Genomic DNA, 27,782 nt, shown 5'->3' with positions numbered 1-27,782 from the left:
TGGGTGAGAGACGGCGAGAGAAATAGAGAGTACTAAGAGAAAGAAATACTCAAGCAGGGGCAAAAGATTAATGAATTAATAAATACTGATGAATATTAGTTTATTCCAGAGATTCACGCAAGTTCACGCCAGACGAGCAAATTATTCAGTTTTCTTTTCTGAGAATTAAAGGGACTGTTTGTAAGTTCTTACACTTATAAATCAATCCGGGTCGGTGTCCCATGCGCGCTCGCATGTGGTTACACTGTTCAGACTCAGACTCCAACACAAACTACACGGAAGCACCAAAACCACAAAGTTATATCTAGTGAAGCCCGTCTTGCAAAACAGTGTTGGCCGCGGATCGGAGGACGCGGGGGAGACCGTAGCTTTGGTCTCCAGGGACGGAGTCTCTGCTGCACTCTGCTCCTCTGCCTGCTTGCCTTCACTCACAGCTCGCTCCACCTCACATGCATGCGCGCACTCTACACAATGCAGAAGAGTTAGTTTAGCTCTGAGAATATCTAGTGAATGTACAGTGGACGTTTGTGCAGAAATAAATGCTGCAGCTCCTCCATACCAACAGAGGTTTCCCGTGTCTTGTGAAGTGACCGGGCTCCGCAGCGAGAAACGTTATCGTCTCTGACCGGGTGCCGGTCATGGAGAGACCTCCGTCTGGTCAGCTAACATTACTGCCAAGCAGGTGAAATATAGAGTGATATTGTGTTTTTAGCTGACGTGTGTCGCACTGTGTTGAGCGATGCTCGTTCATGTCTATGTAGAGCGAGCACAAGCGCGAGCCCGACGCTGACTTTCATTGACTTAACGGCCACAGGTGTCGCTGTTAACAAGCAATTTTCTGATTCTTACAAACACCCTTTAAGTCACCAGAATGCAGGAAACAAAGTCTCTGGAGAGGACCCCTATATCCCCCCACTTTGGCTTTGAAAACCTCCCTATTTTTTTAGGTCTCAAAGTTATCAAGTATGGATATATATATACAGTACATCATGTCACCATGGGGTGCAAGTCCAGTGGTGTCCGATAATAGACGCCGTGTCGTCAGTTGTGTTTACGGTGCGCTGGCCCTTTAAGAACAGCCCCGTGTTTCCATTGGCTCGGTGACGTCAGAGCGGTGCAGGACTCCAGCCTATCCTCTCTGAACCTCTCTACACAGTGAAGCCGATGCTCCTGACTGACGGAGAGTCCTCACACTTTCACACTGCACCTCAAAGCTTAAAGGGGGGGGAAACACTCACTCGTCGCTGCTGAAAATGACCCAGAGCCTTCGGACACTCACCGTGGATTAACAACGGAAACTTTTAACGATGGCTTTGACCGTTAAAAAGTAGAAACGAGACGCCAACCGCCGCCAACCGCCGACCAACGGTCCTCCTAACTGCTCCTAGTAGATGCAACGAGCCGCTGCTGAAAAAATATGCTCCAGCCGAGCCGCCTCAACCTCGGCTTCACTAGCACACTACCACGGTTATAGACCAGTTTAGTGAGACATTCTGCTCCTGTTGTGTTTGTTTATTTCTCCCGCTCCTTTACCTGTTAAAGTCTTACTGTACTAGTCCCACCTGAGAGAAAGAGAAAGAGCATTATGGCTGGGAAGCTGACAGCAGCGCAGGGAACAGGAATACTGCTGGTGACAGCCAACGTTGGCTCTCTGTTCGAAGATGTGAGTAAACACTGCCTGTCACTGTTGTCACTGTTGTGTTTTCAACGTGTTTTCCATACTGTCATCTTCATGTTGTGCTAAATAACGTGGTCACGACTCCTGTGTGTGTGTGTGTGTGTGTGTCAAGCTCCTTAAACACCTATAGTCTAATACATGGGCCTCACATAACCATGCACACACATGCTAGCTCTGTGTGTTAAAGGATATGTATTATACACATGTTTTCTCTCATGTGCATGCTCTGTATGAATGGTTATGTAAATGTCTGTAGCCTGTATTACTGCTGCAGTATTGCCATGGAGTAAATATGCTTATTTTCTGTAACTTGGGCATGCAGCATTAGTCTATACCTTTGCAGATAACACCCACCTTTTAGTCTGCTGGAGTGCATCACAGCAATTAAAACCAAACTTATGTAAGTTAATTTTTTTAGGAAGCACAAACTGTGCATATACTGTATATATGTAATATAAATTAACTGATATTTGTGGTTGCTTGCCTTGTGAAGGAGTATTTTTGTTGCCCACTGCATCACTGATGCTGCTTTCTTTGCTTACCACCCATTTCTGCAGCACCTCATAGTCTCGAGGACTGAAACTATAGTTGTTTTGTTCCTTTTTTCAGAAAAAAGTATTGCTATTTAGTCTGCTTGAGTGCATCACAGCAAGTAAAACCAAACTTATGTAAGTTAATTTTTTAGGAAGCACAAAACACTAAAAAATGTAATATATAAATGTACTGATATTTGTGGTTGCTTGCCTTGTGAGAGAGTATTTTTTATTTATGTTTTTGGAACAGAGTTTATTTCTGAATTTTGTTTATACAACTCTGAGAATCCACTGCACAAACATGTTTTCTCTCATGTGCCTGCTTTGTATGAATGGTAATGTAAATGTCTGTAGCCTGTTACTGCTGCAGTATTGCCATAGTAATTATTTTCTGTGATCCAGTCTGTAATTTGGGCATGCAGCAGTAGTCTACCTTTGCAGATAACACCCACCTTTTAGTCTGCTGAAGTGCATCACAGCAAGTAAAAGCAAACTTATGTAAGTTAATTTTTTAGGAAGCACAAACAAAATATAAATGTACTGATTTGTTCTGTCTGTCGCTGTCTGTCAATGTTGTGTTTTCTCTACCATACTGCCATCTTCATGTTATGCTAAATAACGTGGTCACGTCTCCTGTGTGTGTGACAAGCTCCCTAAACACCTATAGTCTAATACATGGGCCTCACATGGGCCTCACATAACCATACAGACACATGCTAGCTCTATATGTTAATGGATATGTATTCTACACATGCAGTTATGCATTTTTTCTCTCATGTGCCTGCTCTGTATGACTGGTAATGTAAATGTCTGTATTACTGCTGCAGTATTGCCATAGTAAATAATGCTCTGTGATCCAGTCTGTAATTTGGGCATCCAGCAGCAGTCTAAACCTTTGCAGATAACACCCACCTTTTAGTCTGCTGGAGTGTGTCACAGCAAGTAAAACCAAACTTATGTAAACCACTATAAAAATGTAATATAAATGTACTGATATGTGTGGTTGCTTGCCTTGTGAAGGAGTATTTTTGTTGCCCACTGCATCACTGGAGATGCTGCTTTCTTTGCTTACCACCCATTTCTGCAGCATACATTACAGTCTAATATATTAAACACAACAAAATTTTGTTAGGTAAATCTTTTGTTGCGAGTTTTTATCTTTAGTGTACAATTGGTGGAGCGACCTCATAGTCTCGAGCACTGAAACTCTAGTTGTTTTGTTCCTTTTTTCAGAAAAAAGTATTGCTATTTAGTCTGCTGGAGTGCATCACAGCAAGTAAAATCAAACTTATGTAAGTTTACCTCAAGATATGTGAATGAAAATGGGTTCTATGGGTACCCACGAGTCCTCCCTTTACAGACATGCCCACTCTATGATTATCACATGCAGTTTGGGGCAAGTCATGGTCAAGAGTATAAGAGTGTTAAATACTTGACAAATCTCCCTTTACGGTACATTTTGAACAAATAAAAAATGTGCTATTATTTTGCGATTAATCGCAATTAACTATTTTAATTGATTGACAGCCCACATCTTAAATAATAATCTTTAAAAATAACAATTTCATTCAGTTTTCTTCACAGAAATGAAAAAGAAATGATAAAAATAATAATAAAAATAATACAAAAATAAAAATAAAATGTCTATATACAAGTCAAGTGTTCGGAAGTTGTAACAATACAAATAGTTCAAAGAATAAATACCGGACTGGATGATTATGTACAGTATGTACATGTGGAGATGTCTATATACTGTATGTACAGTGAGTAGGATTTATATTTACAATGACAGGTATGTACATATTACAATATGTACACCTTTTTTTACACCTGCTAGTTATTGTTTTTCATTCATGTCAGGGCCGCCCTGCTGTATCTCCCTGAACCAAGGGTATGATATTTCCTAGAGTAGACAGTGCTATGAGTAACACCAATTAGGATTGTAAACACCCTATTTGCATCATTATGAGAACAAGCGGCATTCAAATAGCCACTCTAGATAAAGCTTTGCTTGGCTAAAGAAAGCAAAGGCATGCTCTGTGTGGGTGTGTCAGGCCTCCTAAGGAGTGTCTCTTCAGGTTGTTGAATTATATATGGCTGTTATTTTTACTGTATTTGGACTCCTGGCTATTTCAGGCTGTAACTTGGCACCGAATGGTTCTAAGTGATTGTGGAAAGTGTAACTGTTACAATCACATGCTTCAAGTTCAAACACTTTGCGTCACTTTCAGTGTTGTGTCAATAGAGAGTCCCCCTCTTCTTCCTCTCCCTCCTGTCACCCGTGTGAAGAGCTGATCCCAAACATGAGGGAAGAGCCGTCTCCCTCGCTGGAGTAAAGCCTATTAATAGCCTGCCTCTCACAAGCTTTTGGTGTCTTGTGGATTTCTCTCTCTCTCTCTCTCTCTCTCTCTATCTCTATCTATCTATCTCTCTCTCTATCTATCTATCTCTCTCTCTCTACCAGACTTGTAACGGACGGAAGCCAAAATGCACATTAGAGCATGTTTCCTCCTTTGAGTGGGTGTGCTGGTCATACATACGAGGCTATGTGTAGTCTGCAGTGTGTTGGCACCCCTTATGATGCATATGAGTTCAATGAAGTCTTTGTGGGCTGCTTTTAATGCCTTTTCCACATTTAGATCCATTGTAGATGAGAAGAATCTGTGTCATAGCCTGACCCTGACCCATATGAAATGCATCAGACCTTCTAAAGCTTTAGGCTATATTCCCATATCATCTCATAGAGTTTGATCTCCAGATGGAAAATATCAAACTTTCCTTTGCTCGTTGCAACTCAAATTACATGGCCGTAGGCTTGGTGTTTACAGAAAATACAAAGGTAAACACACTTAACAGCCTCAACATGCAGTTATGGTGTGTTTGAACAAGGAGTGCCACTCTGCAAGTATTGATTAAAGCCTTTATTGTAAATTATACAATTTTTTTTCCCATTGTTGATTGAAGGTAGGGCTGGGCGATATGGCCAAAATCTTCATTTCATATCTTGATAACGATATATATCATGATATAGGATGTTTTCTGGTAATTCAGTTGATAAATATATGAATTAACCACATGATAAAACCTATATTTTTTCTAAATATGTGACAAATGAAAAGTACTGAGTATTTTCTCACTTTAAGAACAGTTTTAGAGGAAGTTATAGAGGAAAAAGAAGCAAATGTATGCCGAGAAACCGTATAGGAAAAATATGAACGATAGACATTTTTATAACGTTTTGATGATATACTGTATAATGTCATATTACCCAGCACAAATCAAAGGTGTAGGAGAAAGGGGTACCCTAAGATGAAGAGGACATGATGGCTGTGGACAAATGTCAAGGATTGATCAATAAGTTTAAGATCGTCTGATGTTGGCTGTGTTATGTTATCATATGCTATTATTGCCTCAGGGAGTTTGGACCCTCAGGTTTGAGGTTTCAGCAAAAATGACGCAGATTTGTGAGCGCCGTAGATTTGGAGCGTGCAGAGGGCACACTGGACTAGAGCTGCAACGATTAATCGATTAGCTATTAAACTAATCGCCAACTCAGGGCTGCAACTACAACGAATATTTTCATTGTCGATTAATCTGTTGACTATTTTCTCGATTAATCGATTAGTTGTTTGGTCTATGAAATGTCAGAAAATGGTGAAGAATGTCAATCAGTGTTTCCCAAAGCCAAAGATGACGTCCTCAAATGTCTTGTTTTTTCTACAAAACACATCCTTTAAATAAAACACAGTGAAGCAAATGTATTGCAAAATGCTGCCCCATTGATTGTTTGTCCTTCTCCTAAGTTTTAGCAAATATAAAAATGTATTATTGAAAGATTAATTGTTGTTAAAGTTATAATTTCTTTGTCAAGTGATGGACAAACGCCCACAGAATAGAGCACAGTAGCTAAAGTTTAAGCATTTTACCACAAACATACAGTGCCTTAGATTCGTGGATTTATAAACTGCATCACAGCTCCATGGCTGTGTCCACTAGCTGTATACTGTAAGTGGCCCAACGGGAACCGGACCCCCAACTCTGCCAGTCTTAGTAACTGCTTCAGCTATTAAGTCTTACAGTACAGTTGTTCCAGTTAAATGTCCGAGTTTGTCTTTTTGTTAACGCTTGTTCATAATACTATTCGTCTGGGTCTTTCCCTCATGCTGTTACTTATTTATAATCTGTAATCCATCGTGCTGGTTTTTAAATACACTCATGTGGCCTGCTGTGCATGGTGATTAAAACCGATGCCGTGATGTTAAAGCGGCTATTAAGCAGGTCAGCCCCATTGTGTCATTTAGTCAATTAGAGTTTTCTCTGACTCCGGTTACGAGTTATTGTTCGAATAACAACATCTATAGCAAAAGACAAACAATCATCTTCCAGCTTATGTCATTTTCCATTGTTGGCCCTCTGAGCCGTCCTCCGTGAATCTCATTATGACAGCAAACATTGGTTTGTCCCATGTTTAGAGTTGAACATTATTTGCTTTTTGTTTGTTTCATGTGCTTTCTTTGTGTTTGTAAGGTAAAGCTCCCCTCCAGCTGACAGCTGGAGCATCTGTTTGCTGCTTTACCTTTTTCAATAAGTTAAATAGAGCAGCATGCACCCGCTGAACTCTCCTGTCTTTCTGGTCCTAATTATTCTATTTCCATCCAAACCTGTTTTTGTTTTTGTTTTGTTGCTGGTCTTTTGCCAGACAGTACTTTTAGTTTTAAAGCTAGGGTTGGTAATCTTGAGCTAGATTTTAAAATATGATCCAACTGCCCAGTGTTGCCATCTCTTTTCCAATGAAAGTAACTAGCAGCACTAGCTTCAAAAGTCACTAAATTTAGACAGAAAGTCGCCAAGTCGGCAACACTGACAGCCCGTCCCTTCAGGCCTCCCTCCAAAGCCACTCCCACCACCATTATCATTATGAATGTAAACAACAAACATGGCTGTTGTTAGTACTCACAGCTGTCAAGCTAGCAGCTTGTGGAAGATGCCAGTACCAATACCAGTACCCTTAAAGTGATACCGATACCAATAGGGTACTTCAATCGATACCAACTGCAGTGTCGCAGGAGCGTAACGGCCAACCTCCGGTTCCCCCCCCCAGGTTAAATGTTAGCACCGTCATCACTTGTTGCCGTTGTTAACGCTGTAGGCAACGTTAGCTGCTAGCCGCCGGCACAGACATCTCTGTGTTCAGAGCTGTGTGCAGGGAGGCAGTACCGGCTGTATGGGTTGTAGCTGCTGTGGTAGTGGGCCAATCACACGTCGCAATGAACCGAAGAACGCTTGCGATGATTGGCTGCGAGCAAAACAGTCATCTTTTTCTAGATCTGGGCACAAAAAGGGATCACTTGTAGATATCGTTTGACTGGAGAAGTTTCGATACTGCTTGTTGTTTTTCGGTCGATCCCTGACATGGCTCAAAAAAATAATTTTGTTAATTTATGTTGAGCAAAGAATGTCACATGTTGACCTTGTGCTGAAACATTTATGGTAAAACTACACAATGGTGTGTGGCGATAAAGCTTAAACATACGCTGTCCTACGCTATACATGAAGTCCTCCCAAGCCTTAGGATATTTACTCCCCAGGCTTGGTCTTATTATCTGTTCCCATCCTGAGGACACAGTGGGACTGTCCTCCAGTGTCACAGTCTTCACGGACACATTACATTGTATATAGTTACGGTTACTACGAGGAACTTTTATTTTGTATTGATTTTGGCGGTCCCTGTGGACAAAAGCGGTAGTGTTTCCGAGCACCAGAGTCCCTTTAGAAAACCTCTCATTTTAATGCAGCAGGGTCTTACAGTCTGCCCCGCGGCGTCCTGGTTCTGGTTCTCCCCTGCCTCCCTTCCCTCCAGCAGGCCCAGCAATATGGCCCGGGCCACCAGCAGCGTGGTGTCGGTGTTCTTGCCGGAGGAGGAGCCGCTGCTGTCGGGCGCAGAGCTCTCCACCTCCCGCCGGATCTCCGAATGCAGGTCGCTGCCGGAGGCCGCGCTGGAGTTCTGAGCTGAAGGAGTTTCTTGTGAACCTGCATGATTTTGTTTGATTTCATCGTATTGTCTCTGCTTTGTGCTGCCCCAAAGTATGTTGAAGTATGTTTCTTTTTGTCAAGCCTGTGTGCGACCTAGCAACAATAAATATGGGGGGCTGGACTTATGATCGGCCAATTAATGATTTTGCTTAACTGTCAACTGTTATCAGTTGTCATGCCTGCTAACAGCCATCCCAGGAATATAGGCTAAAAGAGAGTGATTGTGAGAGTGTACATGTACATGAGTGAATAAATGATTAAGTAGCTTTTTTTTATTCAGGACATCCTTTACAAACAAGTCTCACTATAGCACCAACCTGAAGAACAGATGTAGTTGATGATGGAGTAGAGTCACTACATTAGTTTTCTGTCAGAGTTGAACTCTGGCTGGAAACTCATGCCAGCGCAGTATGTGGGCATGTTCCCGTCCAACATGCTCAGAGAGCTCTGGAGTGTGTTTTTTTGTTGATGTTGGTTCGTTTAAACAGGTGGACACCGTGCTATGGTTGGAATTAGGTGTCACCAAATTACAGCACCGTAACGCCCGAGGTTCAGGTTTTTGTTTTGAAAGAGGACGGAGGGGTGTAGGCTAGTTCTTGACGTGTGAAGGTAATCTACTGTATCAACAAAACAGTCACAGGAAACCACTCCAAAATGTAAAGTTTGGATGTTGAAATTCATGCTTGAGAAACCTTTAACAAAAGTGCTGAATTAAAGCTACCACCTATAATTCATGTACCTGACATGAACATCAGAGAAAATACATGTCCATCATGCTTCACTTAAGGGAAGACACATCAAGTGAATAGGGTAAACATTTTAACTAATAGATATCACCATGAAACTTCCCCAGTTGATTACTCACATTAAGACAATTATTTTTTGTATTACAAGTTTTTATTTTATTTTATGTTTAGATATGCAAATGAGGCGTTATCTAATGCTTACTTTTTGTGAATTTGGGATGAATCTACAGACGCAAATAGACAAAGTAGTAAAATAAACATGAAAACACAATATTTTTGCCTGTAGTGTCTCGCCTTAATAAGTTGCAGGAACTGGAATCCAGTTGATTTAACATCTTCAGCCACCCAGAACCTCGTCCATTCAGAAGTCCTCGTTAGTTCTGTTTACAGCACGCCTTGGTTTGCTTGCATTTGTGCAATCTGAACCTAAATAAACCCAACAAAAAAATAACAAAGTGAACTTTTCCACTCCGGTTCGGTCCAGAGAAAACAAACTATAGGTGTGATCTGAGCGTCCTCGTCCACTATGTGATCTCTGGTGGTTACTAGCTTGTTGACAGTGATCATATCATGACTTTAGGAGGCTTTCCAGTGGGGTGAGCTATGTGGGACTCATCCAAATGATTAAAATGCCACGACAGATGCCAACTCTCCAGCTCTCTCTTCTATTGCTGAGGATGTAAGCTGACGTGTTGCTCTGCTTTCCAAGGCGGAGCGGAGGCCATATTAACGTGTACCGTTGCCATTACGATCGTTGTAGCGAAGAGTATAGAAGCAAAGAGACGAAAATCAGCAGCTGCCGCCATTTTGGACTGAAACACATATTATATTTATAATATTTTATTGTTATTATTGTTTATTGTAATCGCACTGTTGTCAAAGCATAGGAAAGTGTATTGCTATCGCCAGTGTCGCATTAAAGCATGGTGGACTTAGCTAGCTAACTAGCAGACAGCTGGCTAGTTAGCTAGCTTGCTAATTCCAGCGGCAACGCCGGGTCTGACGGTCCCTCCACCACTCCTCACGGCTCCTGAGCTACGTCCGTTCTCTTCCCGGCGAGCTACTACCGCACTTTACGGCCCCACTGACGAGTTTTGCTGTAACCATAACAACAATCACCTTTTTCTTTTTCACTAGTGACCACGGAAAACAGTGTCCGTTCTACTCCTCTTCTATTTCTATGGCGTAGACTGACTCCTCTCTGTTGTTCCTATTATCCTCACGATGGCTTTCTACATTCTCCTGGGCTCTCGTTGCAGTAAACACTCGCCAACGTGGTTTTCATTTGATTGCAACCACCCTCTGTTTTTGATTACATACACCTCTTGTTAGCCGAGCCAAGATGACCATATGGTGATGCAATAGATTGCTATGAATAGCCCCCCTTGTGGGTTTGGACGTCCAACTTCATCATGTCTCTCTGTGTCTCCCTCTCCTGTCCACTGACGGCTCATTAGCTCAGACTTTCGCAGCCCAGACCCCACCGAGCTGCCATATTTACACCACTAAATATAGCGCAGAGCAGCAAAAAATACCTCAGTGTATCAGACCTGGAAGCTCTGCACACACTGTTCTCAGTGTTTTGTCTTCAATGACTGTTATATACTGTATGTGTGTGTGTGTGTGTGTGTGTGTGTGTGTGGTTGGGAAGTATTTGAGAGGCCTTTGTCATTACTAAACGCCCTCCTCTGTATCTCATTAGTGGGAAAGACGGAGCAAATGTATTTTCCTTGTAAACATGTGAAGATGATACTGCAGCCAGTCGGCATAGAAACTATATTTAACCTTTCGTCACATGGCTGCTGATGAATTCTCGTACTGAATAATGTAATTGAGCAGTCAGGGTGTGTATTTGTAGTGTTGGCAACAGTAGTGTAAATCTGTGATAGCAGACATGATGCTGCTGTGTTGAGGTTGAAAATGGAGGAAGCAAGCAATGTGAAAATGGCTTTATTACTTTGTGGCCAGCTCTCCATGTGTTCTCCAGTTTTTATGAGGAGAAGCTCAACAGAGAGAGAGACTGTGACTAAATGCTTCATCTGACAGCTCGAATTTTGCGTTTCTTCCTCTGCCAAAGTCCGTTCCAGTGTGTTGCTGCAGGAGTGGAAAAGTTTATGAAAGAAAGATCAGATGATGCTATTTTGGTTTTCTCCCCGCTCTGCCCTCTTCCATCCTGTCATAACACGGAATTAGAGTTTCAAAAAGAAAAAGATGTTGGAAAAGGACAACGTATTCTTCACCAGTATGTAGCATCCTACAGTGGCAGTTTTATATCCAATAATTAATAATAATGAATTGTGTATGTTTAACAGATTTTGATGGTATTTGACAGTTGAAATGACACTACTGTAATGTCATATTTAAGTCCTGATTCATAGTAAAACTGTTACAGATATGCCGAGTTTTTATACGATACGAATACTATATACTATCTGGCAATCACAAAAATCAATCGGCCTGAGTTTCAGTGATGATTTTGATGCGGTCAAATGCTGTCCACCACGGTTTCATAATGAAGCGAAAATATTTTTTCACTTTAACCGGCGGGGTCTGCGCAGTCTGCCCGGGGGATTCAACTCGGCGGGTCAGGGTGAGGTGCGCCGCAACTGGCTATCGGCTTGGAAAGGCCTACTCCTGATTGCATAAAAAGTGTGCTTTCTTTTCCTCAGATTTTGTTGTTCTTTATGCTACGACAGTTTTCCGCCTCACTTACAGTATGGCAATATAACGCAATATATTGAATCATAACCCCTGTATCATGATACATATCGTTTTGCCAGATTCTTGACAATACACAGCCCTGGAGAACCTCAATGCCAAGTCGGAGCAAATGTCACAGAGAAAAATAGAAAGAAGCTCAAAGAGCTGTTGTGACTGACTACTCGCATGTTTCTGGCTGTCTACTGTGTTATAAGTGCAGTAGTTTACAAGCAACTAGTCCAGCCAGTAGTCCTTGCATCACCAAGCCTGTAAAACCAAAGCCGTGTAGATGTGCGGAGGAATTTTTCCGTGCCACTCTCTGGTGTGACTGGACCTTCATTTGTTTGAATAGGAGTGCGAGGGGTCTGTGGCGATGTCGGCAAACCACCTGATCCATGTTGAAACACGGACCTTGTTTACCATGCTTGGGTGTTCAAGTCTTTAAGGAAAGCCTTGCAGCTGTAGGCTACTCCCCATTGTCTGCATCACTCAGTGCTCTGAGTCTTCTTCACACAGCCAGTTGTTCTCATGAAGGAATGTAGACTCAGTGACTTGTTACAGCCTGTCACTGCGACAGCTGGACATCAGTCAACACGTCAGCTTCCCCAAAATGTCAGTCAAAATGATTAGGTAACATAAAGTGGTGATGGCTTACTGTCATTTGATGTCACCACTTCCATCAACAGCTATTTTGCACAATTGGTCCTTTTGTTTTTAGCGTTCTTGTGATTTAATTCTGGGGGAACCACAAGATTACAAGATCCACAGAGTAGTGGTTATGAGAAATCAGGGAATTTAAAATGGCAAAATGTCTCCGCAGAATGAGTTCATTTCAGTAGAACTGCTGCAATCAGTGGTTTCGCTAGCAGGGGTGCAAATTTGACACTTTAGGTAACTTTGACCGATAGCAAGCCGTCTTGATGGGGCTGATATTTTAGGGAGCAGAGGGTGCTGGAGGGTTTCTGTCACAATATAGCATGTTTTCTGGTAGTTCAATACATAAATAGTTTATATGAAATAACCTCATATTTTTGTGTGTTCCTGTGTGAATGAAATGCGTTACAAATGAAAAGTATTTTCTCATTTTAAGAATTTGTGTGCAAAATGAACACAACAATTTTAAGTGAAATTATAGAGAAAAATAAATAAATATAGGCGTAGTGTATATCGCGATAGAAACAATATAGAAAGACATATATGTTAGACATTTTTATATCGTTTTGACGATATATATATCGTCATATTGCCCAGCCCTACTTTGACCAATAGCAAGCTGTCTTGATAGGGCTGATCTTTGGGAGAAAAGAAGCTGCTGGACTGTTTTATCTTCAAAAGAGCTGTGGTCGGCAGACAGTTATGAGACAGGAGTCTATGGTACAAATACGTCTTTTGAATAAACTGTGCAAAACTTTTGTCTATCAAGCTTGCAGAGCTTTTCTCTCCTCTTCAGTAACTCTTTAATTAAATGAAATGAAATGATGAACAACCCTGAGAACATGAATGCCAAGTGGGAGTAAACGGCACTGGGAAAATAGAAAGAAGCTCAAAGAGCTGTTGTGACTGACTGCTAACATGTTCCCGGCTGGCTAGTGTGTTACAGCTACAGTAACCCAGCCAGTAGTCCATAGGTTGCCTAGGTTGCTATCAGTGGTTGAGTATGCATTATTATTGTTTATCAAATGTACATTTGTCTTGGCTTTAATCAGGTTCCTCTCTGACTTCAGGGTTCTTTGGGATGTCTGAGGCTGCCTCACATCAGACGAACCTGAGCTCTGACATCTTGCTGTATTTGAGCTGTCGATTCGGTCGCTCGCATTTCCTAAACGGGACAGAACTGAGGTCACAGACAGTTTAGATGCTCCATGTGATTCATCTCTAACCCTCGTCCAAATTAGGTAGTTGCAGAGTGCCCTCAGTGAGAACATCCTTGTGTTGTGTGTTTTATCAGAGCAGATCTTCACATTTTTCCTCAAGTTTGTCTCCTAAAGCGTCTGACACATAGCAGTGAATTACTGAAGGTAGAACAGTATCCCCGTACCTCCTGTTTGTGTGTCTTTTTGCTACATGCAGCTTATCGGGCTGTTTTTCTGAGCTGTATCTCCCTGGTGCAGAGTAAGGTCACCGTGCCCCAGAATGTGAATCTGCTCAGGCCCGAACCAGCCGAGGTGTGTGGACATGATCATGTTGCTGATGTGGAGAACCATCTGTCTCCCCCCCCGGCTGGCCTGAGCTGTTGATCTTACCAGGCAAAATAAGCAGTCACTCACTGAACCAGACAGGAGAGTTTATAGTGGGGGTCTCTCGGGGGAAATGACGCACTCACAGACATATATGTGAATCTGGAGACAGACTCTCGGTAATATATAACATCAGACAGGGACTTTAAAGCCAACTTTTTCCAGAGTTCATTGACCCCGCTCAGGAGGATTTGATCATGTGTGTGTGAGAGGAGCGGGACAATGAGTAGCCAGGCCCCGTTGGGTCCAGATAAGGAACCAGGATAAGGGTGGGAGTGTCGACACGGAGCAAGCATAGCTTGGGTTCACTCCAAGAGCCATAATTATCCAGGATGGGAAAGCCAGAGGGGGATACCCCCAACCCATCCGCCTCAGGAGGCCAAGGAGTCATTCATAAGATTCCCTGAGGAGACGCCACTGGGAGGGTTCAGTCCCCATGAAGATTCACATACAGTAGCACAATGGAGCTGATGCAATGGAGGCATCAAGTTATTGTGTCTGCTTGTGTTCAGTCATGTTCTACACGTTGTGTTGGTCCCGTCAGCTGCAGAGGACAAATTTATCTGGTCAGTTTTATCACCTTTGGTCACCTTTGGATCTTTCCTTTCAGTACAAAAGTCACCTCCAGCCATTGTTGCATTAGCCATAAGAATTAACAACCCATTTGTGCCCAAAGACTATATTTAGTTTGATAAGGAAATTCGTTCTCATTGATCAAAAGTCTCGAAATTTCATACGGACATACTTTGGGCAAGTGTCTAACATTACAACTTTGACATTTTATTGAATAATCACACTTTTTATTTATATAATCATTTTTGAAAATTTTTGAAAAATGCTTACATGTTTATTAAATGTTTTCCATATAAAATATTTTTTTAAACTGCATATGTGTGCATATCCTTGATATTCAACTTGTTTTGAGTTCATAGATACCAAATACTTGATTGTGGTCCTGGTAGTTTCTGAGATACAGACATTTTCTTGTCATACTATATCTAGTATTTGGGCACATCGGACTACTCTTTATCTATTGCAAAAACAGTAGTCCATCATGTGCCCAAAGACTAGATATAGTATGATAAGAAAAACTGAACGGTTTTGAAAATTTTTAGGCAAGCCCAGAGAACACAAAACTAAATTTCAGTTGCGTTCACAAATGAGTTAAAGTCAGATGCAAAAGACAGGAGACGTTTAAGAGCTCTAGACTGGTTATAAAGTATAGTGCTTGATTCTTACTGTTGACATTAAAATGTAGTGGGGTGCAAGTCTGATTTCCACAGACAACCACACAGTGCTAAAAAGTAACATGTTTATTTAATATGGAAATAAATGTGGCAGCCAAAACCGGGGTCATTCTAACCCATTTACTGTAGGACATTTACATGTATCAACACAAAACCAGGTTAATTGATTAACTGGATTAAAGACTGTGCTCATAAACATACAGGGCTGGTGAGGTGGTTACATGTTAGACTCACAGAGCACTAATGTCACGATGGCGTTCATCGACGTTAGAGCCCTGCAGCCTCGGGGCTTTGAGGCTTCACCTGCAGTCGTCTCTCCCGTTTGAAAACAGGAATGTTAGTTGACATGCAGACAGGAGTTACCTGATGTCTCTGTCCCCAGCTAGAAAACACACTGTGGATTTCCCAAGCTATACCTCCATGTCTTGACATGCCTGGCTGTTCGTTGCATTTGAGGATTGTATTTAGTGGATGTTGAGTCTATTTCTTTCAGGTGTCTAAAATATGTTTTTGCTGCCGGCCTCGCCCACAGCAGCACATTGCTTTGCTTCCGTGCAGTAACTCCTGTCTGTGTCTCAAAACTAGGGGCATGCCGACTATTATATACTGTATATAATACACTGACTATGGATAAGTACCTCATACAACCCCACTTCAACACACCCGAACTATCCCTTTAATGGAGCTTGTACAGCCCAACAGGAGATCATCCAAATCTAGACCCTTGTGCTGTGGGAGGGAGCGCAGTTTGAGTCTGTCTAAGCTAAAAATGGCTGCCATGAATTATAGAACCTGTCAGTTGAGCCTCTAAGAGCATACTTTATCTTTCCTAGGTGGAGAAACTGCACAAGATCTCTAATCCACTAAATATGTGATGGTTGGTTGCTTCCACTTCAACAGAATTAGCCGTCTAGCTCAAACAGCTTTGTTTTTATCTGCTGCTGCAGGAGGAAGTTCAAATCTTAAAACCTTGTGACTAAAACAAAAGTATCTGCATGGCACCAGTGGTGGTAAGAAGTATTTGATGGTATCTGCTCTCTAAGAACTTCATTTAAAATCTAAAGTTTTGATGGAGCTGGAGATGTGAGTTGTTTTTTAACTCCTCCTGTAAGCTGTTTGATATAGGTGTTGTACATCATGACCTTTTTTTCTCTGTTCACATTTTGATGTGGTCGGAAAGTTTGCAGCTTCTTGCTGACTTCTCACGTTTTTATCAAACTCTCTGATTGAGGGTGACCCATGTGGGTTTTGTTGCTCTAAACCAGAGCTGTTATCTTGTCTAACTTTGTCAAGGTTTGGATAATCTTCTCGAAGTAGAGAATGTCAGGTAGTTTGCAGAAAGATGTTTGTGTTTTTAACGGTGTGTCATGAAAGTGTTGGTATTTATACCTGGAATCCTGTGCTCAGTTTATGTGCAGTACTTAGGTTTGCGTCAGCGCTGTTTATCAGAGGAATTTGGCTCACTTTTATCTTGTAAACCCAAAGTGTGTGTTTCAAAGAGTCCGCTTAGCAACGGAAGGCGTTCTGTCCACTTACGTTTATATCTATGATCCACATCCACTTCACTTACATACGATGGTCTGTTGTGATGATGTCAGTTTGACTGTGTTTGTTATAGTCACACATGCACATGCTTTTCTCTCCATCCTGCTGTGTTTTCTCTCGGAGTCTGATGGGGAGACACAAACTGAATGATAACAGAAGTGACAAACTTCTTGAGTAAAAGAGCCGTGGCTCACAGCCGGCCCGTTCTGTCGCAGAAGCATGACCTCGAGATACGTGTCCTCCCTGCTCTGCTCCACATTACACCAAAGAGCTGTAGGGTTTGTTCAGAAAAATGCATGGATGCAGGATGCATAACATTGTAAGTTGGTCACAGACATCACGTGTCCGTACAAATTAGATAAGTGAAATGGAAAGCTTTGCAGACTTTTACTTAGATGCTTTGGACAGGGCCATGCAAGCTGTTTCCCCCCATTTCCAGTCTTCATGCTAAACTAAGCTAACCAGCTGCTGGCTGTAGCCTCATTATGTAGTGTAAAGATATGAGGTTGGTATCAATCCTCTCATCTAACTCCAGACAAGAAAGCAAATAAGCGTATTGCGCTGGTCTTTTGCTGCCAGTATTAAAAATCCTGTCTTACATCTGAGTTACTGAGAGCTGATTTGATGCTCTCTCTTTGCCTTTGCCATCAAAAATCTTCACTTCAACTTCAACTTTTTCACGATTATTTTGGTCAATATTGAGATCACAATTATTTAACATGATTACTCGTTGACTTTGGAAACATTATGCATAGAAAGAAGATTTTGTAGCCTACATTTTGAAGTTAAATGCATCTGGTGCACTTTGAGAGCAAAATTAAGAGGTTAGATCTATGAAGAACTTTGTGCTCTAGTAAACAATTTCATCATAAGCACATTAGTTGTATAGATATGAATGGTGATGACACGGCAAAAAAAGTCACACCCACAAAGCATGGTAAATGAGACGGGGTCAAGCAGCGAGGTCTGGACGAGGGGTGCCTTAAAGCACCACCTTCACCCTGGGCCTTTCCAAACCGGCCTAGAGCCCGTCACGGCACACCACTACGGAGGAAATAGGCGTGGCGAGGGCCAGCGAGCACCGGGGAGAGTTCCCACGAAGGGGATCCTCACACACCGAGCGGCCATACCTGACCCGCCGAAAGGGGCGAAAGCGCACCGCTGTAAAGGGAAGAGTTGCACTGGACTTGTAACAAAAGATAAAACGAGAGCGTTATTGCAAACGTAAAACGGCAAAATAATCATTTTATGTTGATTATCTTGTATTCATAAAAGCCCAAATCGATATTAGTTGCACAGCTCTAGTGTCAAACGTTACATCAGACATGCTGTGATGAACTTGTTTTGTCAGTTAGACAAAAACATAATTTTTGGACGTGTGGAAGGTCTTTATTAGCAAGCTTTCACAGGCTGTAGTCTCTCCTGATGATGATCTGCTGTGTTGCTGTCGTGGTTCATTAATCCAGTGAAAAAGGCTTCTCCAGCTCTCTCTTTTCACTCCCTTTATCCCCTGCAGAGACCTCTACACTCACCAGTTCCCTTTATCTTTTTCCAATACACACTCAGCCACACATTCCCAGCAGGACGGGTGTTTATTTAACCCTAAGCCTTTGATGGAGAGTGCTTATTGTCTCTACTCCACGTATAGTCGGTGGGTGAATATTTCCCAGTTAAGGCCATTGTTTTCTTTCCACCGTGGCCCCCAGCCTGAAAACCTACTAGCCGGTCTGGCCAAGTCATCAAGCAGAGCCTGGTACTCACTATGCTTGTGTGACTATACTTTTCCTCTGGCCTCTCGCTCTTTCGGGTTTCCTGCTCTGGAGTCACGCAGTTGCTCAGAGCACCTGGATGGTATTACTGTGTGCTGTGCTTCTATACATATCGGGTATGATTCGGTCATAAATATTCATTTTTGGTGAATTAAAAAAGCATGTTCACGCATTAATCAGAGTGTCAGTATATCTCCCATCCCTCAGAACTACGTCTGGTTTCTCTCAACAACTAGCTAAGCCACAATGGGAAAACTCCCTCCCAGTGAACATCAGTATTTGACTGTTTGACACCCTCTGGTTCCCATTTAAGGCAAGCCAAGACGTACGCTGATAGAGCAATACATAATACACACACACACTATTACACACTCGCTACTGGCACTCCATCACTACTGAAATAGCTTGATAGCTCCTGTTATATATCACATGGCACGCCAAAGAGTTTCAGCTTTGCATTTATTAAAGCACAGTGTGAACTAGTAACACCTAGTAGAGCTACTGACTGTAGATGTGTGCTGTATATACAGTACATGGAAATACGATTATTTTGTGGGTATTGCTGGTCATTTGCGGTGCCGCATCCAATATGTTCATATTGTTCTCCTCCCTCGGATGCAAATACTCGAAGGCCAGCTGCTCAGGGGGGTGGTATTCAGTGTTACTCCTCAGCAAGCTGCTGTGGTGTTGGTGCCTGGCGCCTGCTTTAATTACTGCATCATTAGTCCTCCCACTCTCAGCCTCACTTCTGGAGAAAGCCAAGGCCCCCCTGAGCAGTTTGAATGGTTTATTTTCTTTTTCTTCAAAATACTGAACATCAGGTTAGTACTGTACTCTAAAACTGTAAAATCTACCTTGAGCCAAAAACTGACTCAGCAGTGAAGCACCTTAGCACTGAACTGTGGCAATCTGATGAAGCAAATGAGACGCAGCAGAAAGCTCTGGAAGGCATCTAATAAATGGACCTTGAGTTAAGATTTTTTTTTGTCAAACTACTGTGTAAATGTTAAAATGTCCTTAGGGAAAACTGCCTATTGGAATTCACATGTTTTTGATACATTTTGTAAATAAGAACGACAAACAACAAGAATTACATTTCAGAATGAATTAAACAAGATAATTAGATTTTAAATATATTGTCACCCGAAACTGAGACCGAACATTGTGTTTATTACAGTGATAGTGATCACAGTTGTAAGCTAAACTGCAGGTTTAGCTGCAGCTCTATTGTTGACTGTGCTGCTGATGTTCCTGAGTCGTGAACAGCTGGGTGGGAGTGCGACCACTCCCCACTGATTTCCCCTTTGTTTCTCAAATTATCTCTGGGGCTTTGCCAGTTTTCCAGCACTCGTGTGCATTTGTTTGTGCAGTATGTGTGTTTGTGTGTTTGTGTGTGGTCCAACTCGCTGCCTTATCATCCCTGGCCTTTGCTGAGGGTTATCACTTGGTCTTCCACTAGCGACAGTAAAGTTTCCACTGCGGACAGCTCGAACAATGCAGACCCTTCCTCGTCTCCCCACCACTTCAGCTAAATATAAACCTGAACCACAAGTATATCTTTGTGCTTTTATGCTGTTGCCGGAAAAAGGTCCCATTTTCCCGAGCCTGGGAAACTCTTGTGACAGTTAAGTACTTAGCCTCACCCAAATTTCCTCTTCCACTGACAAAAACAGCGAGAAAGTAAGGATATCCCTAACGACTAATTTCCCTGACATTTAAACAGGAGTCTGGTCTAAGTAAGAAAACACTCCGAAAACAGTCAAAATTGAGCACAATTTAATCTACAGGGTTAAACATTGTATGAAAAAATATTACGTATATCATAAGAGCCATTTGAAATTGTTAATCACATTTTTCAATAACCAAATCGTATTTTAAATGCAGCAGCTCTTTGATGAAACACCAGCGGGGACTGTGGTCTAGAAATAGTCATGGTTTGGCATCGCTTATCCCATTATTGCAAGTTTTGATAATTGAGCTATTGTAGCATACGTGCTCAATCGGGATCAGGATCAGGAGAGAACAGCCGCTATTTTGGAAAGAGGAGGTGGAGGCAGGCGGTGGACCGGGGGAGTGCGGAGGGGTGGAAGTCAGGAGCGAGTCAGGAGAGCCGCCGCTGCTGTAGGAAAAGAGGTGGCTCTCCACAGCAACAGCTGAGATAGCATATGTCTATATGTTATTTAAATGTGTGTACAATCATAGAATAATAATAGTATTAGCAATATGTTTAACCAACTAGTATTTCTGGTGCCAACTAGCGAGGGCAGCAACATTTAATCCACTAGTCGACTAATCATGCACATTCCTACGAGAAAATGAGGAAAGGAGACAATAGATATACTATTTCATATTTTATATTTATTAGGGCTGTCAATCGATTAAAATATTTTATTGCGATAAATCACACATTTTTTATCTGTTCAAATGTACCTTAAAGGCTGATTTGTCAAGTATTTAATACTCTGATTAGCATGGGAGTGGACAAATATGCTGCTTAATGCAAATGTATGTATATATTTATTATTGGAAATCAATTAACAACACAAAACAATGACAAATATTGGCCAGAAACCCTCACAGGTACTGCATTTAGCATTACAAAATATGTTAAAATCATAACATGGTAAACTCAACTCAATATTTTGACAGCCCTAATATTTATATTTATCTTTTAAGGATTAAGATGTGATTTGATACGTCTAAATAATGCTCTTCCAGGTGCTTTTCAGGACACATTTTTGTTGAAATTTCTTGCAGTAGCAACACTTACATCTATACCTCTGCTGTATCAGAGGTGCATCCGTCAGTGCATCTGTGCTTCAGTGGGTTTCATTGATTGAGCTAAAGATTTATCTCTGGAGTAAACATTTGTTTGTAACATGGACAGTTAAGCAGTGATTTAAGGACTAATTGTATTGACAGATAAAAGGAAGAAGATTTCACACTTGGCAGCTTCACACACACTCTTGTCTGAAGGGTTGCCCTGGCCATTTGCCCGCAGCCTGTCAACGCTCCTTCAGACAAGTGTCCGTTCGTCCCCCGGGCTCCCTGGGACGGGCCAGCCCGGAGATGCCTGTCCACTCACCGGCTGAACAGATGGCACCGTCTCTACCTGGCCTGCTTCACAGGGTTTTATTACCCAATTTGGCCAGCGAGAGGCTAGTTAGAGAGGGAGGACAAATGCCCGGTCAAAAAGAGTACATTTATCCACCTGCTAATGTTCATCATTTAGCTTTTATAGGTATTTGCTTTGTCTAGATGATGGATGGAAACCTTGTTAAATTGTGTAAGTAAAAAATTTAAAATGTATGTTCTTGCACAAGCCCTGCTTAGTGTGCCAGTTGGGTTGTAGAAAGATTCCAGCTTTACTGTACCACTAAAGTAGTAGGTCAGGAATAAAATCATGTACTTAGGCTATTTAAAGGTGTCCCATAGACATAAAACTGTCAGACACAAACTAGAAGAAGGGTTTACAAGGTTTGGCATCTGGTTTGTGCTCCTGTCTTGTAAAATGTGTTAAAAACTAGCCTGGCTGCGTCGTCATATGGCACATCTTTGTTATCTTTATATCTAGGCATACAGAGATATTCATCTGTTTTACAGGCAGTGTGCTGTTGACATCTTACTGTGAATCCCTACCGGAAGCGAGACGTGAGTGGCATCCACACTGACTCCGTCTTCCGTAAATGTCTCTGCCCGTCCGTCAGCAGCAGCATCCTGGGGAGCTGAGTGGACAGCAGCTCGCTAACTTGCCTTCACCAGGCAGATTCACAGCAGACATTTACTGAACTAAAATAGTTTTCATGTCAGCTCCATGGGAAGAAATCAACAGTATTGACTTTGTTTTTGTTTCCCTGCTCACTGTAGCGAGTGAGGGGAATCCTCCTGTAGTGAAACAGACAAGCTGACAGACAGACTGGGAACTTAATTAATCAATGTAGATAATAAGTTCAATTCACATATAAGTGGGATATTTGTGTGATTTAAACAGCTGTCTATGCAGACGCTTCAATGAACGCGACAAAAATAGACGATAAAATAGACGATAGGTGATAAATAGACAATAAAATCGTATCTGTTCCGTGGTGGTGGAAATGCACCAAATCTAACCAACAAACGGAAAGACGTTCACTCCAGCCGAAGGGCGGTGTTTCGTTTTGGTTAGACTGTTTTCAACATGGCAGCCGGGTGACAAACTTTCTCATTTTAGAGCTAAACAGTTCATTGAAATATGTTTCTGAAAACAATTGAGGTGAGAAATAGGCATTACATTAACAGAATCTTGATTCATATTTGATCAGCGCTGCCTAGTTTGACCGTTTGATCGGAGTTGACGTGGAATCGTGACGAGGAAACGTTTGGATCTATATACGCGGGGTTCTCCTCGCGGCAAACAGACATTCTCAAAGCTCCTCAAATTTATCCATTTTCTCCGCCCGGAGAAATTCGGATGTGCACGGACAGGCGAAAAAAGTGATGTGTCTGATGGTGTGATGTCACTTGTGACCCGCGTGGATGCAGCAAGCATAAATCATGCTTCATCCATCATGCAACACGTGGCCAGATCTCCTGCTCTCCATAGAGAATGAATAGGATCTGTCGACTTCACGTACGTCAACTGATTTGATGAGACGCGTGAGTGAAGGACGTCATAAACACCTCTAAAAATGATTTCAGTGGGCCGTTACAGCCCTGGCCTAGTTATGTCTTCTTACGTTGCACTCATCTTCATGTGGATATCTAACTGTAGTCCTCAGTAGACTGTAACTATTCAGTTTACTTCAAGTCTTAAAAGACGAGTATCTGCAGTTACATGGTCACGTTTTGTCGTATAGTGCACCTGTTTATAGCCAGTTTAAACGTACAGTATGACCCAAGGATACATGGCTTCAGTAGAGGGAGTCTCAATCTGACTGCCCGGCTGCTCTGAATAGCAGCATCTCTAGTTAGAGCTGCACCTCAGCAGCTTGTTTGTTCACCGGTTCCGGCTTCAGCTTTTCCATCACGCCACAAGCCATTTTCACCATCATTCATTAGTGCAGTTGTTCAACTTCTGAGCCATCACTCAGGGATGCAAGATTCACTGAAACATTTACGAGTCTGAGAGGTGTGCTAATGGCCAGAACTTTGTGGATTTGGATTCTTAAAATCTACCTCCAGCTTGACCTTGTTTCTTCCAGTGGAAGTGTTCAGGGACTATGTGTCTTATTTTCAGAAAGAGTGTGTGCTTATCGGACTGTCTCTGGATAAAGTGATGGTTAAGTGGAGTTTAAGTGGAGTTAAAGCTACTGTATGCTTGCGTTCTCAGAGTAAGTCTACATGTAGCACATTAGGTGTTGGTCTTGACTGAGGCACCTTTTCTCTCCTTTGTCCTCACATATACATGTTTGCACACATACACAGCGACAGAGAGATGTTAGCGGCAGAGTGAGAGTCTTATCTGATTGGCTGCTGGCAGAGGTAAAGTGGTGTGTGAAGGGACACTTAAGAAGATAGGTGGCTGGCTAGGGGTGCTGGTCTCGGTCTGGCCTTTCCCATCCGTCATATTTTCCACTTTACCGTTTCTCCGCTAGAAAAAGGGGGACAAGACTCAGTATAATTTGGTGCCACTGTGTGAAACCATGTTATTCAATTGTCAAGCATATACATTGGATTGATTTGAATAACTTTAATGTACATGAAGTGTGCAGTGTGCAGCTGTATTATCTAGGGAAAATAGAAGGATCGAGACTAAAAGTCACACTAACACAAACAAACTAACCGACTGACACAGTGGTAGACCAGGAACAGTGTTCCTCGAGGTAAAACAACTGTTTTTGTGAATGGAGTCTGGTCTGTTCTTGAAGACAGATATAAATATTCTAAATATAGCGTACACTTAAACTGATATAGATATTGTTTAGATGGCTAAAATACATTTTTCTCCAATCCACAGACGCTTTACCTAACCGTCAAACAGCCTGTTCTGATGGTAACTGAAGCCCTTATATCGCGGTCTTCAAGACCAGACCAGACTCAATTCACAAAACAGTCATTTTACCTCGCAGAACGCAGGAGTATACATACAACCCCACTTCAAAAAATACAAACTAACCCTGTCTGTTATTTCTTATAACTTATAACTTATACAACTCATAACTTAAACAGCTAACATTGACTCAGCTAGTGCTAGCGTTCACGTTATTCATAACCTTGTTGCTTAGCTTACTTTGGAGACCTACGTCACTGCTTTTTGCCATGGCTGAGTGGGCGTTTCAATTTGAAAAAAACGGAGCAGAACGCAGATGAGCCTCCGTTTTAATTGATTTAGCAGGTGTGAAAGAGCCGTAAGGAGTAGGATACAGTAAGTGGATCAAATTAGAATCACACTAACAGAAGAAGACCAGATGCAGCCATTCTTCTTCTTCTTCTTCTTCTTTCCCCCCTTCCAGTAGCTATTATTATTACTATACCGTGAACTCAGTTATTCATCTTTGTTCATCACACTCTGGTGGCAGAGATGACACTTTGCTGCAGAGAGCTGACGTGTGAAACAACCTAAAAACTAAAAAAAGAATGACCCCCATCGTGCATAGGCAGGCCCCGTGTGTGCTTGTGTCACGTCCGTTTCACCTCCAGGGAAGTGAAGGTGAGTTTAGTCACACAATATTTTCCATCTGTCTGTGTGACTCAGTGGAGTTTGTCCACATCAGTTAGCCCAAGAGGTTTATTTTTTGTTGGAGACAACATTGTGTGTCTAGCCAAAGAGTGTTTGCGGGTTTGTATGAAGTTAGCATCTGGAACAGAGAGATTACATAGAACTTTGTCTCTCAATTCCTGTTTACGCGTCTCTCATGATGACCAGTTTACACTCCTTATCCTGTGTGTGAGAGACTGTGTGTGTGTGTGTGTGTGTGTGTGCAGTTTCCCTGTTTCGTCCTGTCTTATTGTATGCCTTTATGCTGCTGGAAGGTCACCAGAGAGCGACAGGACGGCCCCGGAGACGTGATTAGATGTATCAGATGATGAATGGGAACAGACTGGAGTAAATAGAAACTCAGGTGGTTGCATCTGTAAAACTGATGAGACCTGCTGCTCTCTAAAGGGAGATGTAGCTCCACAGACAGCAGGGACACTGTTGCGGAGAGTTAATGTCTGAAAACAGTGAATCATTTTGAAGATGGGAATAAATCTCAGTTTTTTTTTGCAGTCTGCTGCGCCCAAAATTGTTTTTCTTTGTCCAGGTGATCATTGTTGTTTTCAGTGTCTACCCACATCACAGCTCCCACTCTTCTATATGATCCAGCAGTATGTGTTTGAAGGTCAGTCGACTCATTTCTCAGTATCTGGTGAGATGTGTGACTACTCAAATCACACTTTGGATTACAGTAAATTAGATTGATTATTTTGCTGCTGCTAGCTTCAACAATAAGAGACGCATAGTTGGTTTGTGCAAAACAAAACATATATTTTTAGTTCCGAGGGATTCACCAAATTGTAGTGTGGATATTGGATAATTTACTGTTCTTCAGAATGGGGATGGCTAAAGGACTTTTAACCATGCTATTGTCGGTTGGCCAGGCGGTCCACCACTTTGGTCCAGACAGAAATATCTCAACAACTATCAGATGGATTGCCATGACATTTTGTACAGACATTCGTTGTACCCACAGGATGAATCCAAATGACTTAGATGATCCCCTGACTTTCCTTTTAGTGTTTATTTATCCAGTGAAATATCTTGACATCAACAAGATACAACATCATATTTTGGTACAGGTATTTATGGTCCTCAGAGGATGAATAATATACTGACTTAGGTGATCCCCTGACCTCCCATGACATTCATGATTCCCGCAGGATGACTTATTATACTTCTTTTCTTTTCATCTATCATCAGGTCAAAGTTTCACTTGAAGTAAGCATTTAGCTCATAGCACCAATGTGCCCAAGTACAGCCTCACAGAGCTGCTAGGATGGCTGTAAACTCTTAGTCTTGTTTTTCACATACTGTAGGTACAAGATTGGCCATATTTACACCTGGCAATAACATGCATCTTGGGTGATCCGATCACAAGAGGACAGCTTTAAGTACGCCATTTCACATCTGGCATTAGGCTGCACCAGACCACACCAGATCAGGCGGTGTGGCGAAAATACAAGTCTTCCCATTCATTTTGAATGGGGGTAATGCGTTTGGCCTGCAGCTGTGGCGGCCGCATGGGGTGCCGGGGGAAAAAAAACGCAGTGGCCTGAGGTGGAAAAGTAGAAACAGAATCAACTTTTGAAGAATCGCAACCCAACGTCACGCTGCAGTGAAAGAAGAAATCAAAACAATACAGACTGAGTCTATTCTTTGGTGTGTTCCAGGTCAAACCAAATCGCCCAACATGTTTGACGCATCTGGATATCATATCTCTATGTTCTTTTCCAAATTTTCAGAAGTCATGTACAAAGCCAGCTTACACAATTTGAGAACCAACTGGAGATGGGAAAACAAAACGTCCTTGTCAGGGACGCATCAGGACACATTAGTGTTTACACTACAAAAGCTATGTGGTCAAAAGCCTCCCAGACCACCTCGGCAAAGTGGTTTGAGTGATCGGATCACAATGCGTCTTGGTGGTTATATTTAGCACTGCCTAAAACGTATTTTAAAAGTGTAACAGGGTCATTGTGTTGTCACAGTAGACCATGTGCCAAAGATCAAACAACTTAGGCGCACTTGTGACTCTACTATGCTGAACTGAGTGACATTATAATCCTCTGCACAATGCCATTATTTCTTATATGGCTGGACACTTCTTCATTTTACAGTGCCATGACCAGCCATGATGCTTAACATCTCACACTCTCCCCTCTCCTTCTGTCATTCAAATGGCCTACATGGCTACTAGGCTAACTCTAAAATAAGCTATCAACTTCTCACGCTGCCAAATGTATGACACACTTGAAATGTCCTCTGAAATGTAGGTTAACCTCATCACTTTCCCAACTACAGCTCTGTGATGTCAGTTCATCAGAAAGTTGTGAAACTGGATTGTGAAAGTATTCAAGTGTGTCATAAAGATTGCACACTCTAATTGCCACAAAAGGGAAATGATAAAGGTCAAATTGTATGCCCTTACCCTGCTAGAATGGACCTTACCAAGGCTGTGAGCTGATGTTTGTCAGAGTAAATGGAAATGTCTTAGAATAACCAGGGAGGAGCCACAGGGGATATCTTATGCAGGAAGAGAAGGATTCAGAGCTCCATGGGGAAATACGTCTAATTACCACCACCCAAACCCTTACAGACAGGCTCTAGATACAGCT

General features: G+C 42.1%; 1 protein-coding gene across 2 annotated transcripts in view; it reads left to right on the top strand.

The window, feature by feature from the left end:
- Positions 1–1,150: 1,150 nt before the first annotated feature.
- The window catches only part of inpp5a (inositol polyphosphate-5-phosphatase A), a 170,059-nt gene continuing 143,427 nt past the window's right edge, over positions 1,151–27,782 (top strand). For both annotated transcript variants that reach the window (XM_074646884.1, XM_074646886.1), the window contains exon 1: positions 1,151–1,663. In XM_074646884.1, coding sequence (XP_074502985.1) covers positions 1,586–1,663 — 78 coding nt within the window. In that variant the 5' untranslated portion in view covers positions 1,151–1,585. The remainder of the gene's footprint in view (positions 1,664–27,782) is intronic.

Source organism: Sebastes fasciatus, chromosome 9 (assembly GCF_043250625.1).
Source record: "Sebastes fasciatus isolate fSebFas1 chromosome 9, fSebFas1.pri, whole genome shotgun sequence".
Taxonomy (NCBI): domain Eukaryota; kingdom Metazoa; phylum Chordata; class Actinopteri; order Perciformes; family Sebastidae; genus Sebastes; species Sebastes fasciatus.
The sequence above is the reverse complement of the archived record's forward strand: the minus strand, read 5'-3'. Positions and strand labels throughout refer to the sequence as shown.